This window comes from Pieris brassicae, chromosome 7 (genome assembly GCF_905147105.1).
Source record: "Pieris brassicae chromosome 7, ilPieBrab1.1, whole genome shotgun sequence".
Taxonomy (NCBI): Eukaryota; Metazoa; Arthropoda; class Insecta; order Lepidoptera; family Pieridae; genus Pieris; species Pieris brassicae.
Window position 1 is genome coordinate 19201397 of NC_059671.1, and position 15880 is coordinate 19217276.

At 33.5% G+C, this 15880-nt stretch overlaps 2 protein-coding genes across 4 annotated transcripts; both read left to right on the forward strand.

Annotated features, from left to right (window-relative positions):
• The first annotated feature begins 9007 nt into the window (after nucleotides 1-9007).
• LOC123711595 (FAD synthase-like) lies at nucleotides 9008-15424 on the forward strand. 3 transcript variants are annotated; one of them, XM_045664206.1, is made up of 5 exons: nucleotides 9008-9196; nucleotides 12670-12744; nucleotides 13246-13602; nucleotides 14026-14147; nucleotides 15071-15424. In XM_045664206.1, the coding sequence occupies exons 2-5, from the start codon at nucleotides 12676-12678 to the stop codon at nucleotides 15333-15335; spliced, it is 813 nt and encodes a 270-aa protein (XP_045520162.1). In that variant the 5' UTR covers nucleotides 9008-9196; nucleotides 12670-12675; the 3' UTR covers nucleotides 15336-15424. The 3 variants fall into 3 exon arrangements, with proteins under 3 accessions (XP_045520162.1, XP_045520161.1, XP_045520163.1); XM_045664205.1 differs by lacking the exon at nucleotides 9008-9196 and adding an exon at nucleotides 12420-12485; XM_045664207.1 differs by lacking the exon at nucleotides 9008-9196 and adding an exon at nucleotides 12465-12535.
• LOC123711594 (tRNA (guanine(37)-N1)-methyltransferase) lies at nucleotides 9196-10608 on the forward strand. Its single transcript, XM_045664204.1, has one exon. It carries the CDS (start codon nucleotides 9226-9228, stop codon nucleotides 10573-10575), a length of 1350 nt encoding a protein of 449 aa, XP_045520160.1. The 5' UTR covers nucleotides 9196-9225; the 3' UTR covers nucleotides 10576-10608.
• Nucleotides 15425-15880: the final 456 nt, after the last annotated feature.

A 15880-nucleotide genomic window follows, 5' to 3' on the forward strand; every position in this document is an offset into this window, starting at 1 on the left:
TGTGCCCCACTTATTGGCATTTTAAGTTATACGCCCTTTTTGCTATGTCAGTAGTTCTTCTACAGATCGAACGGTTCGATTTGAATAATACTAACAACTATATGTTTTAAATAAAGATTATTATTATTGAGATGTCCGGTATTACTGTAGAGTACTGCTGCAGAGGTTATATTTCTGCTGCAAAAGCGGGCTGTTCGAGGGGTTCCCAAGAGTACGGAATCAGTTTAAATAATTAAATATTATGACAGTATCTGGTTAATACGTATAATCTTGATCTTGCTTCAGTTCAAAGAAATTGTATGACTCAAAACTAGGCGATTAAAAAGAGAGATCTTATTGTCCGCTCTACGCCCTTGACTTGCTAACTGTAAATGTAAATTTAGAACCAATTTAACGTCTTTTCTATTGACGTTAATTAGTATACTTGGTTACCTGAATAAAGTAATTTTGAGTTTGATGTTTAAAGTACAATATGTACGAAATTAACATTTAGGTTCATATTGCGAAATCTCTTCACGATACATGCACAGAATGAATCGGTGGCTGGAGATTGACCATTTTAAAATCGCGTGCCAGTAACAAAGGTTCTACATAACGAACGTAAATATAAAATGCGGTTTGCATGAGGTGTACTTTGAAGATTCACTGCGGTTGTTATATTAAAATGCAAGCTATTTCCTTTGAGCTTGGATTTCTTAACTTCACTAAGCGCTGTTCACATGACTGGCTTTAAATTTACAAAAATGAAGAGAGTATAATAAAATTGTCACGTTCAATATTTGTAACATGAGTAAATAAACTTTAAAATATTTTGTTAGTTATAATAATGATGATGCATCTTGAGACGTCGTGTGTAGCTGTATTGTTGACGTGAATTTCTATGATTTTAATTTATTTATTTATTTACAGAAATACATACATTATCCTTACAGACTTTACCAATTATAATAAAGTATACATATAATAAGAACACAATATCGCTACTGTGAATTTACTCTGCGGATATATAAATATGTCGATAGTGTCGTTGACAGCATTGAGTAGGCACAACGTCAACGTCAACCAGGGTTTCACACCACCCCCCACTTTCGGTAAAATACGCCCCTATAAGTCCTTTCTGGTTAAGAAAAATACTTTTTGAACGGATTAAAGCTATGTATTATTATTAAAACTTATAGTTATTTACATAATTCTAAATTTTCATCCAATAATATCCAAACTAAAACCCGAAGACAAACAATCCGCGAAAACAGAGGACACCGTTAGTCATTATTGTAAAAACCCGTCATCTTTTAGTCGATACCAACTTCGGGACAATAAATACAGATAAAACAACTTTCTCTGCAGCTGTGATACTTTTGACATTTAACACCTTTCGTCTTCAGTCACCGTGACCACGCACACTGAAAAGTACGCGAAACGTCGAAAAAAATAAAATTTTATACGTTTTAATAATAATACATAGCTTTAATCCGTTCAAAAAGTGTTTTTCTTAATGTGTAAAAGCTATTTTAACAAAAGACAATACTATCCTTTCAGGTTTCTAATTTATTGTACCCCACATGATGTAATGCAATGTATAATAACTTACAATGAATATGAAACTTAAATACTATTAAAATCGAGAACGAAAGTAAATAAATACAATGAATATAACCATGGTAGGTTTACCTGAAAAATGTAGTTATAATATTCGGAATAGCCTGCAAAATTTTGAAATTGTCCAATTATTCTAATTCGCCTTGCGGCTAGGCGAAAACCTTTCAAACATCTGTTTTTGCTATCAAATAAATTCAACAGTTGGACAAAAATAATATGAATAAAATGCTGACTCAATGGACGTGACACGACAATTACTGCCACTAAAAATATCAAAGTATAATGTTTATATTTTAAATAAAAACTGCTGCATGTAATAGTGTTTGTTTAGTTGCTTACTTGGGCAGTGCTAGCAAATAGCATTAAGAATATTAGGGGCTTTCAAGACAGCGTTCCGTTCCCTCAAAGGTTGGCGACACATCAACAAGCGCCACGGCTATACAGGTGGCCATTTGCTGTTCTTAGTAAAAGTGACTAGCCTGCTCAATGCCTCCTTTCTCATAAAAAGGCAGTAAATATAAATTTATATGAAGAACAACGTTATTATAAAGTGTGTATGTTGAGCAGTGTTGGCTTCAACTACACATCCCTAAGGTTGTTGTTTCGTTCCCGGCTGTGCACCAATGAACTTTCTATGTGCGCACTTAACATTCGCTCAACCACTGAAGGAAACTTCGTGAGGAAACCGACTTGCCTTCGACCCAATTAAACGGATACATGCCTTATCGTACTGGTGCTTACATTATATTTATACCTAAACATCCAAAACCTATACAGAAATAATTACAAGACGTTTCCAAACTGAACCTTCAAATATCTTAGGGGCTATAAAAGGGGTTCGACCCGCGTAAACAGATTAACAATTTACATGCGTATATTAGGAACTGTGAATGTATTACACGTTGTTAGCAGTTTCCCGTTCACATGATATACTGTTTGTCAGGGACCTCGTAAACTATGTTTATGAGCTCACAAATTGAAATGTCCGAGCCTACGATTCGGACTAGTTGTCTAATGACGGTCCGGTATAAAGTACCCAAGAGCTATGCTTTAAGATGTTTCTGGTTTATTACTTTACGTAACAAAGGTTATTTACGTAACACTAAGAATTCTTATTCATAATACTAATAAACTGGTAAAATGTGACTAATATTTTTCTCCAACTTTGAGTTACAAAGCGAGGGGGTCAAACGCACAGGCGCTATTAAAAATCTAAGTACTTATTCGTTGAGGATGTCACCAGCTCTGGCGTCACCAATACTATCTACCAGGTGACGTCAGAGCTGGTGACAACCTCAACGAATAAGTAACGCAATACAGACCAAATTCTATACTTGTTTACATTTTTTATTAATATTACTATGTAGCTTAAGAATATCGTAAATACTGTTATATTAGGTATGTCTAATTTTTCAAAAGCTGCGGTTACAAATTTATCTATTTAAACCGTCTAAAGACGACGTTGTTAATGTTTTCAAATTAAAAGAATATCCAAATAATAAAAGCCAAGTGAGCGTATGTCTTAATATTTGTCAATTAAAGTAGAATAAATTAAATCCTAATTATTTGCCGTTGGGTTTATGCCGGCGATCACAGTAAGGGCCTTCCCTGTTAGTTGCCCACAAAGATAAAACACCTTTTCGGAATTTGAAATTTCTCTATAGTTGTGCACTAAATGGTTATAGGCTTCGTAGAATGAAGTCCAATTATTTGTGTCTCCATTAAATTGTGGTAATTTAATTGGAGGCAATTTTAACTTTGGATGATCTAATTTCTCCTCAACTGTAGTACTTTTAATTTCCTGTAGCTTAGCCTGTATGGTTGCGTACAGGTCCTCAAAGGACAAGTAGAGCTGCCGTCAAAAGTCATACAATTTGTTTGTAAGGCAAAGCAATCATCAATATTTGAACTGGATCAATCAATCCCAAGGATTTGGATCATGTAAATAACGGGTGTCGTATTGGACTCTGAATTCTACCACATACAGCATAAAAATCAAGAATAATACGTCAATGTGGTACACTGGGTGAAACCGCATAATCACGATATTACTGCCGATCACAGACCACATTGAAACAACCACAATCTCAAGACCTAACGAACCCTTTCCGATTAAATGAATCGGAAGCACGTGTAATTGCCGTTGAATTTATGTGGCCAATCAGTCTACGGTTGAAATAGATTTATTGAAAATGTTATGGGCTAGTGCATATCATTATATCGCTTTAAAAAAAAGGGAAATATGTCCCGGAACGTGGACTTTAGCATCATTAGACAGGGACAAAATCAATTGAAATAATCTTCCGCTGGAAAATAAGGAGAGAAAGCTCGTCATTCTTGCTAAGGGTTTCAGAACCCTCAGTGAGCTGTGGTCGCAACAAAGTTTTGTACGAAACATTTTTCGAATAGTATATTAATATGTAATATTTACCAAATGTATTGAAACAAGCAACGCTATTATTTCGAGTAAATATATATTTTATTCCAAACGAAATTGAAGAGTCAATCAAAAGTTTATGGTAAGAGTAACTTTGTACTTGGCTGCAGTGTAGCTCTCACATCGTATTCAGCTAGGAAAATCCATGTTTAACGATTTCAGTTAAGAACAATGTAAGGCACACACACACAAAGGTGTTTTTCCCATCGCTCGAGTTGTTGAACGTGGTCGAACAGCGGGATATGGTTCGGGCTGTTCACTTAAATCCCCAGGAGACACTCCTGCATTGCAGGCTACTTACAAACTTATTGTGATACAATTCCTACAGTCTGACAGCATTTTTTATAATATTATTTTACAGCATCATACGTAAATTTATTTAGATAATATGTTTGATATAAAAAAACAATATCTTATACTTTATAACACTACTTGCAAAATGTATTTGTGTAAATAAACATTAAGCAATAGATAAATAAAATTAATTGCTGACGTTAACTGACAAATAATTACATTAAATATAATTATTTATTTTATATATGGTCTCAAACGTCACACATATACAAAGATTGTCCTTGAAACAGTTAAGAAATAAGATAAAAGATCACGTGTGAAAATTACATAATACAAATCATACGCAGCGCTAATCAGATCCAAGTAACTTCCTCGCAATCGAGTAGCCCTTGTTATCGCGGCACAACTCCGGAGGGGACATTTTGTATCAAAGAAGTTGCATGGCCCCCGAGCGTCCCCGAAACAAACAATGTATATTTATTTTAATATAACGATACGAATGAAGAAAAAGGTAAATAGTTAATAATGCAAGGTTGACAAAACGACTGTTAATATGATCCTACCCTGCAATAAACTCCTTATTTTTCCAAATTCAATTACAGCTACGCTGTTGTTTTTTTTTATATGTGACAGGAGGCAAATGGGTAGGAGGCTCATCTGGTAAGTGATACCGCCGCTTATAGTCACATTATCAGACGGCTCGCAAGTGCATTGTTGTTTTAAGAATTGGTACGCTCTTTTCTCGAAGGACCCTAACTGGAATTGGTTCGGATACTTCAGTGGGCAGCTGGTTCTACATAGCGGTGGTGCGAGGCAGAAAATGTCTTGAAAAATGCTCAGCTGTGGAACGACGGACGTCGAGGTAATACGGGTGGAATTTCGTGTGGTGCGCGGTGGCTGGAGAGTGACGTGTCGATCGTGTGATTGGTAAATCAGTTGACGTTTGTGTCCCGCGCTGTGTACGATGCGCAAACTTTCCCCCACACCCTTGTTAAATGCTCAAGAAGTTTGCCGGTACCTGTATCAGAAATAAGTATTGTCAATTCTTTAACTATTTTTTTTTTCTTTATAGCTAAGTCCCACAGCGTCAATTTTTGGGTCCAAACCTTCTTTAATCGCTGTTAAACCCGACGAATAACTAGACTCGTAACATAAATCAGATATTCTATATAGAATAACGTAATTCTAATAAACAGTTAGCGAGGTAATCTAAAACAAACTTAATGTAAGAAAATCACGCAATTCATTACTTTGTAAGAGTCGAACCACATATTGTTTATTTAGAGGAAACTCATAGCAGTGCAGCGGGTTCCGCAAATGTTGACACGGGGCAATATTGCTCGCCGCTTTTTGTACTGTTTGCCGGCGTTTATTGAAATGAATCAACGTTTTTAGTACAAGCTCTGTGGCGTGTGAAAAAGTAATCGAAAAAGCCTTTCAATTGACAGCTTACACTCGTAGATGGTATACAATTTTTCGGCTTTTATTCGTATTATTAAATCGCGATTGAGAATACGTATTTATAAGTTTATCTCAAATATTGAGCAGCAGTGTCGACCTAGTGGCTTCTGCCTGCACTTCTTATCCCAGAGGTGAGGTCATAGGTTCGATCCCCGGCACCAATGGACTTTCTTTCTATGTGCGCCTATAGCATTTGCTCGGACGATGAAGAAAAACATCGTGAGGAAACCGGCTTGCCAAAAATTCGACGGCGTGCGTCAGACACAGAAGGATGATCACCTACTTGCCTATTAGATTTGTAAATGTTCATGAAATAAATACGGAAATCTGAGGCCCAGATCTAAAAAGGTTTTAACAACTAAACAAGATCAATTTTTATCTCAAATATTGCAAAAGGATGGAACAGTGTTGGCCTAGTGGCTTGCATTGATATGCAGAAGGAAAATTGTCGGGGATAGGACACAGCCAGCCACATACTACGAAAAATCAACTAACTATAGGCACTAACTAACAATAGAACAGAAATAACACTAATAAATTATAGAAATTTTGTCAGTTCACTTACCGTCAGTTAAAAACCGGTCCCATAACCTAAGTTATTCATGAACTAAAATTATACATACAGCCATATAGGTGAGTAATAAGATATCACCTACGAAATTAAATATTCTAGTTTAAGGCGTTATTAAGATATTCATTTGTACATTTTTAGCAACACCACACCACACAACACTTATTTGGTTTATCCTGTAAGGAATAGCAAGCAATTATTCAAGTGGAATTAAATAGAACACAGCTTTGAGTAAGTGTGATTAGTTATGATAAGTTTTGATCTCTAGGGGTGACAAAATAGTATTTAATCACTAGTAAGGGGTAAACCCTCTAAGGGCATACGTTTACTATGATATTATGTAAGAAAGGCGCAATGTCAATGTCAGAAGTGATTGATCGAAACTTTGTGTTGAATCTTTGTACTTGTCATCACAACTCGAAAAAAAATTTATATGATAAACAATTATTTATTTTACATTTATTTTTATTTTTCAGACTTTAATATTAACTATATGCGTTTAATTCTGACTTTTGAGTTTACATTTCGATAAAACAGGCACTTGGATTGGCTTTATATTTTGTTTAACCTAACCTCTAATCTCACCTTTATTATACATGAAAACTACGTTTGTCTACGTCTGTCAAATTGTGTTTACGTGTGTGATTAAACTTTAATTAGTATACATTAGTTTTGAATGAGCGAATAGAATAAGCATTAAATTAGAAAATCCTTAAACATCAATAAATAGACGACGACACAGAAGAAATCCACCATATTGGTTCTAGCAATTCTTGCTTTAGTTTATCTTGTGATTGAACATGGAAGTTTTCAAAGCTAGTTAACGAAGAAAATTGGTAAACAGCAACCAGATCTTCAAACTCATTTTACCTGGATTACCGAAAGTATCCGTTTTGAAGCCACAATAATGCTTTATAAACTTTTTTACGTTCGATCCCGCGTTTACATTTTACGGTTTACTGATGCAATAAAGTTTTTTATAAGGAAATTGGGTACGTTGCTGTTTTAAGGTTCTCAGTTAGTACCAAACACTGTTTAAGGTCGTAATACACGATCTTTAATATAAATAAGTATTCTTTAGTTTGTTTGTAAGAAGTAATGTATGAAACTACAGATTTAGATATTTTTTTAACAGTAAAAATGTTAATTATTCTTGAGTAACATAGACAATAGTGACATTATTGGTGTGGTTTCGTTTCTGAAAAAAAACGGGCAATTGGCATGTTGCATAGGATATCAAAATATTTTTTGCTTGCATGCGTCGAAGTATGAAGTCCCGTATGAAGCATAAAGTAGATTCATTCACGCGTACGTTTCCTTGAGAATTTTAAGGGTAAGTTCTGTGCAATGGTAGCAAAGATTGCCAGCGCTAGAACCCAAGAACGCCATATCTTATAAATCACTCATTTGATGTCACCGTTGCCTAGTAATTTACACTCAATATAGAAAATGTTTAATTCATTAATATTTCAAGCTCAGTGTTGAGTTAGGGTTATTAGTAATAACTGAATGATAAATTAAATTTTAGTAGTTTGTTATTTGATAAGTAAAAGAGAACAGACACAGAACGTAATTTTATTATTTAGTTAAACATTCACTATGAAAGACAATTAAAGATAATATGAATATAAATAACATTGTTTATGATTTGGTACACACGATCATCTTTAACACGACATTTTAAATAATACATCAAACCAACAGAAAATGTAGCATCACACAATTTACACATCGTCAATAAAACATTCGTTAACTGGCGAGCAGAGCAAAAATAATTTTAAAAATAAATAATCCTCACACATAAACAAACACTGACTTTTCGATGCAGAATAAATTACATAAATTCCCGCCAAATTGTCGCGGGAATTTGGCACAGACGGCATAAATAAGTAATAAACGTGAATGTGAATAAATCTGATTACTTTCGGCATGGTATACTTAAGTACGACATTATAAAAATTCGTAGGTAAGGTAATTTTACAATATATACTTCAAAAATACTTCTATTTAAATAAAAAAAATACAATAGTTCTTAAATATTACATTTGAAACCCATTTTGTATTAATGTAATATTGGAGTTATTTAGCGAACACAACAATCGAAGTTGTGCCCTAATTTCCACTACGAACTAAGATAAAATATCGTTCGCCTTTTAATTATATTAACACTTATCCTTTTCTTTACTACTCTTGTATATCTTCACAGTAATCTTACTTTCAATCTAAAATTGTGACTCATGCTCGTATCGCTCGTAGAATTAATTCCCAGTATTTTTTAATGTACATATTTATGAACATTTTTGCACGCCATCTGATTGCCAGAAAAAGTGACATAACTTTATGATTTCTCACCAACATATTTTATTATACACCATAAAAGTTTAACTATGGTTATCGTTAAAAAAAGAATACCACCAAAGCCAAAGAATAGCCCCCAGGTAGGGGGCTTAGTCAAGTTGCCTTAATGTAGAAAGTAAATGTGTAAGTGTAGAAAGTCGAAAACTAAATTTGTATGAAAATCAAAGTTCAGGTCGACAAATTTTAATATGGCAACATAAATGCTCAATTTTCAAACATCAGAACTAAGACTTTATGTCATATCATATGCGTTACATCAATTTGACAGTTTGCAGTTTCAACTGAAGTGTTGATTATTGCATGATGCAATGAATAAACTAGTGTCACGCGTGTCAATATGATTGAATGTGGTTGGCTTTAATTTTAGCTTTTAAAATGTATAAATTATAGCTTTTGATACACCACCAATACGGAAATTATTGTAGTGCATTTCTATGGAAGGAAAAACGAATATTTACTCTCTGACCTCGGATTAGGTTAGTATCTCAATATTTTGGTTTAAGTTATGACCGTAACCCAAATACAAAATATTTTTCAAAAATTATTTACCACGATGTCTGCGAAAGTTTCGTTGACCCCAATTGGTGTGCGTGGTATGAAAATATTAGACAGCGAGAAATTCCAACTAAACGTGAGTGTTCCAGTGCTTGAGGTGACTGAAAATAAACTGGCAAAAACCACTCCAATAGTGAAGCCGTACTTTCTGAAGTTGGAAAATTTTAAGCCAATTCAAAACTATGTGACGGAAAACAACTCTAGTACAAAAAGAATTTTTTTCAACCCCGAAAAAATCAAATGTTGGTCAGATATAGCAGAAAATCACAGATTAACACTTAAAAGCTACGATGTTGATGAGTCCAACTTTACATTTGACACACTACAGTTAACTTATGATAACTTCAAATTTGATATCATATTTAAAGCTGTTTTGCCAGAGAATGAGGAAATTGTAAGTAGCTTTTCTCAAATTGGTCATATTATTCACTTAAACTTGAGAGAACATTTGTTTGAATATCGTTATTTGATAGGTCAAGTCCTTTTGGACAAAATTAAAACTTGCAGAACAGTGGTAAATAAGAGCAATATCATAGACAACACTTATAGAAACTTCAAAATGGAAGTAATTGCAGGTGAAGAAGACTTTTTAGTTACAGTCAAGGAGAACCGCTGTAACTTCCAATTTGATTTCTCCAAAGTTTACTGGAATCCTCGTTTATGCAAGGAACATGAAAGAATTTTAGCTTTTTTAAAACCAGATGATGTTCTCTTTGATGTTTTCTGTGGTGTAGGACCATTTTCAATACCAGCTGCGAAAAGAAACTGTCAAGTTTTTGCCAATGATCTTAACCCAGATTCCTTCAAATGGCTTGAACACAATGCTAAAATAAATAAAATTAATATGACTAGACTAAAATTGTATAATCAAGATGGAAAAGATTTTATCTGTAACATATTTAAAGATTATGTCACAGATATTTTCAATGGCAAGAAGATATTAAAAAATGATGCAAAAATCCACATTACTATGAATCTACCAGCATTGGCAGTAGAATTCCTTAATAATTTCAATGCATTACTAAGTATTGAAGATTTATCTAGTAACATTAAGTGTGACATCATTGTTTATGTGTACTGTTTTGCTGTAGGTGAAGACCCTGTTAAAATATCAAAGGAAAAAGTAATTGAAAATCTTGGATTTGATATTTCAAAAGATATAATTGATGTTTTTAATGTGCGCAATGTTTCACCTAAAAAAGAAATGATGAGAGTGAGTTTCAAACTAAATAAAGAAGTGTTGTTTGGCAAAAAGTTAGTGCATAATGATGAGCCACCGATTAAAAAACTCTGTATATGAAACATAAGTAAAATATATATAATTTTATATACTTACTTGTATTTAATTCTTGAAACTTTGAATATGAAGTAATTATATTATTATGTATATAAACACACTAGCAGCTTAATAAGCTGATGCGCGCATATATAGAGATTTGGAGAAACCATCCAACCTATTTATAAGAGTTCAAAAAGGGTGCACTAATTACACTTTCCGGAAGCCTATTCCAGTCGGCCACTACTTGGTTTGGAGGAAAGTTCTTTAGGGAATTTGTATTAGATTCAGTTTTAAAGAACTACCCCTCAAATGTGTATTTTCACTTAAAATAAAGAGCTTCTCAATTCCTGGAACATTATTGTGGTCAGTGAGGATTTTATAGGTTTCAATGAGATTTCCTCTTAATCGCCTACTTGCTAAATCAGTAAGGTTGAAAGGTTTCAGATACTCAGTATTAGATTTGATTCAATGAGGAAACAAACAAATATAATATTATGTGTTTAACACAAGTTTTTTAATCTATTGAAAAATAATCAATTAAATACCTAAATACATAGGGTATGCATAATTTTATGCAATATCACTGTACATTTGTAACAGAATTTAATTGAACAAGATTAATAGTCACAACTTGGTCATTTATAATTATGATAATTAAAACTTTATTTACCATATTTTATAAAGGGAATTGAAAAATTAATATAATTTAGTACAGATCTTTTGAAACAGCAATAAGCTTAATGTTTTTTCTTATTTACATTTAAGTAAGGCCATCTTATCTGGCTGCTTGTTAACAGAAAGTACATCTATGCTACAATAAAATAGATGTGTAATCTTTATTGGTATATAATATGAAGTACCATTACTGCTGGCTGCTGTCCTGTGATGTAATTGGTCAGGAGGAACCTTTTTACTCACCAATGGACTGCTGTATATGACTAAATAGAATAAGTCATCTCAGGAAATTCCATATTAGGCGTACTATATTATCAATGAAATAGAATTGTGATTGTATAATTATGATGTTTAGATAATGTCTAACCTTTAATATAGATAAACTTAGCAATAAACATCAATACATAACTCGCCTGTTAGATCCTAACCTTTTTAGGTCTGGGCCTCAGACTTCTGTATCTGTTGCATGATCATTTGTTAATCTAATAGGCAAGTAGGTGATCTGCCTTCTGTGCCTGACGCACGCCGTCGACTTTTTGGGTCTAAGGCAAGCCGGTTTCCTCACAATGTTTTCCTTCACCGTTCAAGCAAATGTTAAATCTCCACATAGAAAGGACTTTCCATTGGTGTACAGTTGAAGATCGAACCTACGACCTCAGGGAGGAGAGTCGCACGCTGAAGCCACTATCCCACTGCTCACTTAATTTGTGATCATCTTTATAAAATTCTGCTTTGATCCATCTTGACCTCAGGATTCTGATATATTGAAAGGAGACAACATCGATTCAGATATTGCATTAGTAGTATAGGCCTAGTTCTAGATTCGATTCCCGGCTGTCAACTAAAGGACTATCTATGCGCGCATCTAACACACCCTCGTAGGCTGAAGGAAAACATCGTGAGGACATCGGCATGTCCCAAAAACAAAAATCAACGAAGTGTCGGACGAAGGACGAAGATCACCTACTTATCTATGAAAAAAAAATGCTTAAATAAACGGATGCAGTCGAGGATCAAGACCCTATAGAGTTGTAGCGCCTAGTAGAAAAGGATTTACCTAAAATCCTCCACCTAAGATGTGTACGGGGTAACACTTTTGATACACGATTGTTGTTGTGTTATTTAAAAAGTTACACTCAAAGCATTAACTTCTTTTTTAATTAGTACTTGTTAATGTATAATGAGTTAAAATTCCTTATGTCGTTATGAAGGTCGTTTTGTATTATCACAATCAAATGAGAATTAACTCGCAAATGGTAAATAGCGTCGATAAAAACAGTATATTATATAGTTCGAAGTTTCAAATGTATGTCTGTCTACACGAGTGTATAATTATCATTTTCAGTTAAAGTATTAATGAATTTTTAATTATAACAACTTGTCTTCAGGTTTTTTTAAAGAAATTTTTTTAAAATTGTAAAAATATATTTCAATTTACAGCTAGAAATGCCGCAGTCTAATGAGTTTATTATGAATTTTGAAGATTTCGCCGAGGTCACTAAAGAATCTGAGCAGGTAAACACTTTTTGTGGAGCCCTTTTTTTATTCACATACACTTAATTGATATATTTACTGTATACCATCATACATAATACTATATCTATGGTATATGTTACAAAGTAGCTTATAGCAGAAATTTTATAAAAATATATATTAAAAGACTAGTAATTTTTTGCTTGTTACTAAACAAAAAAATGTTTTCCGGAATAACAGCGGATTAGGTATGAGATAGGCACACACACACGAAAGCCTATTACCGAATATATCCAGCTCCGGATAAATACTGTATTGTGAAGAATTCGAATGAGATGTGCCTGAACTCCTAGGTTTTTGCAGACGGAATTTGGATAATTCTGCTGATTTTGACTGCTTGCATAGAATAGAATAGCGTATCCAATAACTCGTATCGCTTGTCAAATAAGGCAAAGTGACCAATATGTAACTAGTTACATATTCGTTATTTTTTTTTTTTGCTTATATATAAATATATATAAAATTTATTTATATATTTTGCAGGTTATAAGACAATGCTTCTCGCAATTCAGACTGGACGAGGTCTTCTTGTCTTTCAATGGCGGGAAAGACTGCACGGTCTTACTAGACCTTACAATAAACGTCTTAAAGGATATTCATCAAAAAGATGATATCGCGAAAGATCTGAAAGTCATATACATGCGTACTAAGGGTCCTTTTAGAGAAATCGAGTCTTTCATAGAAGAAATTGAGGCGCATTATAAAGTTAAATTGGTTGTGACTGAGGGTGAAATGAAGACTGCTTTAGGAAATATATTGGAAGATGACAGGAGATTGAAAGCTTGCCTTATGGGAACCAGACGGACGGATCCTTATAGTCAGAACTTGAAGTTTATGCAGGTGAGGAGTTTATTGATTTTTCCGGTGTTTGCCGTTAGGAAACCGATGTTGTGTGCGCCTGTTTAATTTTCTTAAGGGTCTTAGACAAGATGCTTCAACAGTGTATGTAGAAAGTGGAAAACTTATTTTGTATGAAAATGACAGTTCGTGTCAATACTAATTCTTAATACTTAATTCTTATTTGTATCTCAAGTGACAGTCTCGTCTCAGCGCTGTCAAATGTGAATCTTCACACAGCGGCTCCGGTTTGACAGGTCTTTTAAGATTTAAGTTTGATTGACTTTCTATAATGTCTAACTCAACATAATTATTGTGCTACCTATTTTTACTCAACATCACAGATATTTAGGCAAGATTATGATATGCGTAAAAAGTCAAACTGATTTCTAGCTACGAGATCTCAAAGTGCGTTTTTTTTTGCAGAAGACAGATTCATCCTGGCCCCAGGTAGTAAGAGTATTTCCAATTCTCAACTGGAGTTATCATCAAATATGGAGTTACATTCTGCAGCGTCACATACCGTACTGCAATCTATATGATATTGGGTGAGGTTTATTATTCACCTATCATTAATACCTATAAAGATCAGATTTGATAAAAATATTATTAGTTATACAATCAAGTTTTATTATTTATTAAAAAAAAAATCGTGTGTGTACTTATGTAAGTTAGAAGTTATACGTCTTTAGCGTAAAGATAAAATAAAAAAAGGAAAAACCGACACTAACAATAGAAATAACAAAAATGTTGACTATAGCTAACTTCAGGGTGTCGGTTTTGTGTGACGGTGTGCGCGCGCGTTGGGAGTTGTTTTAACCAGATAAAAAACTTATATTGTAATGGAATAATTATTATATTTCTGAAAAGCTGGTAATCCTGACGCAGGTATTTTTTACTTAAGAGTTCCCAAACATTACACATTGTAATGCAGTTATTATGAATAAGCACATTTTTATTTATTTTAAAACTGTATTTGCTACATGGTATCCTATCTTGTTTTTCGCGTTTAGTTATCACAAGTATAAGAGACAGATTTAAGACACAAGAATTCGCTCAAACTATGATTAATGTATGTAATTAATACGTTTGACTTTGGTATAAGTTTAAACTTCGGTCGACATATAAAGTTGAAGTTTCTTTCAATAAATCAGATACAAAATATTCGCTAAGAAATGTTGATCAATTATCGTTAATACAACCAAAAACGCACGCAAAATAATATGATGTATCATAAGGCACAATAATTTAATCAATTGACATCCATTATAATAATTTAATATGCTATAACCTTTCTTTGAACCGTAATGTATTGAAAAGAATTGAATACCAATAATTAAGACCGTATTGTATTCAGAGAATGCTATACATAGTTTTATTTTACATACGTTTTTATATACATATGAGAGACGCACAAGTCTTGTTTCATATACTTATTGCCTGTGCAATAATTCAAATATTTTTATTTCAGTTACACATCAATTGGTAGCGTTCAAAATACGTGTCCGAACCCGTCCTTAGCGTACAACATAAGCGGGCACATTGCATACAAGCCGGCGTGGCTACTTGACGATCCAACAATGGAACGCGACGGCAGAATGACAGCTGTCAACAGCCGGAGTTTGACGGATGGGACGGGAAACACATTGACAGATGTCATTAGTGAATCTGTAAATGGACACGCTTACAAAGCAGATAAAACAGATTCTATCAGCAATGCACTTAACACGGCGTAAATACTTAAATTGTATCAGTTTATATTATTGTGAAATCTAGATGTGATAAGTTATTGGATATTTTGATAAATACACAGTACCTGACTTAAGAATTTTTCTATGACAAATTATATATTTAAAGAAAATTCTATTAGGTCATTAAACAATATCTCGAGATATTTACTTATCTCAATTGATAAAAAACCTTGGTCCTGTAACCTTGAACCAATCAGGATTACTTAGAAGACGAATCTTTATAATGATATTTTGTTTATTTATTAAAATGAGAAGGGATGTGTATCAAACCTAAAGTTTCCTCAACTAGACTGGCCTGAGTGGCTACCGTCCAGGGCGGGAAGTATATATCCTAAGTCGGAATTACTTCGTTAGCGCGTTTCAGGGTATGACGTCATCGCTGTGATTTGTTTTATTGACAGGTTTTAATCTTTACATTCAATATTGAATCAGTTTGATACAATCTTAAGAATTATATTTTGAAAAATCATTATGATAAGTACTTTGTTCTTTTGTTATTTCAGCGTACTATATACGTAACCTATTAATTG

What these genes read in the sequence shown, in the direction of transcription:
- LOC123711594 (XM_045664204.1), top strand. Translation starts at nt 9,226, where the DNA reads ATGACCGTAACCCAAATACAAAATATTTTTCAAAAATTATTTACCACG.
- LOC123711595 (XM_045664205.1), top strand. Translation starts at nt 12,435, where the DNA reads ATGAAGGTCGTTTTGTATTATCACAATCAAATGAGAATTAACTCGCAA. An exon ending in TGAGAATTAACTCGCAAATG is followed by an intron (nt 12,486 to 12,669) that starts GTAAATAGCGTC and finishes TTCAATTTACAG; the next exon opens with CTAGAAATGCCGCAGTCTAA. An exon ending in TCACTAAAGAATCTGAGCAG is followed by an intron (nt 12,745 to 13,245) that starts GTAAACACTTTT and finishes TATATTTTGCAG; the next exon opens with GTTATAAGACAATGCTTCTC.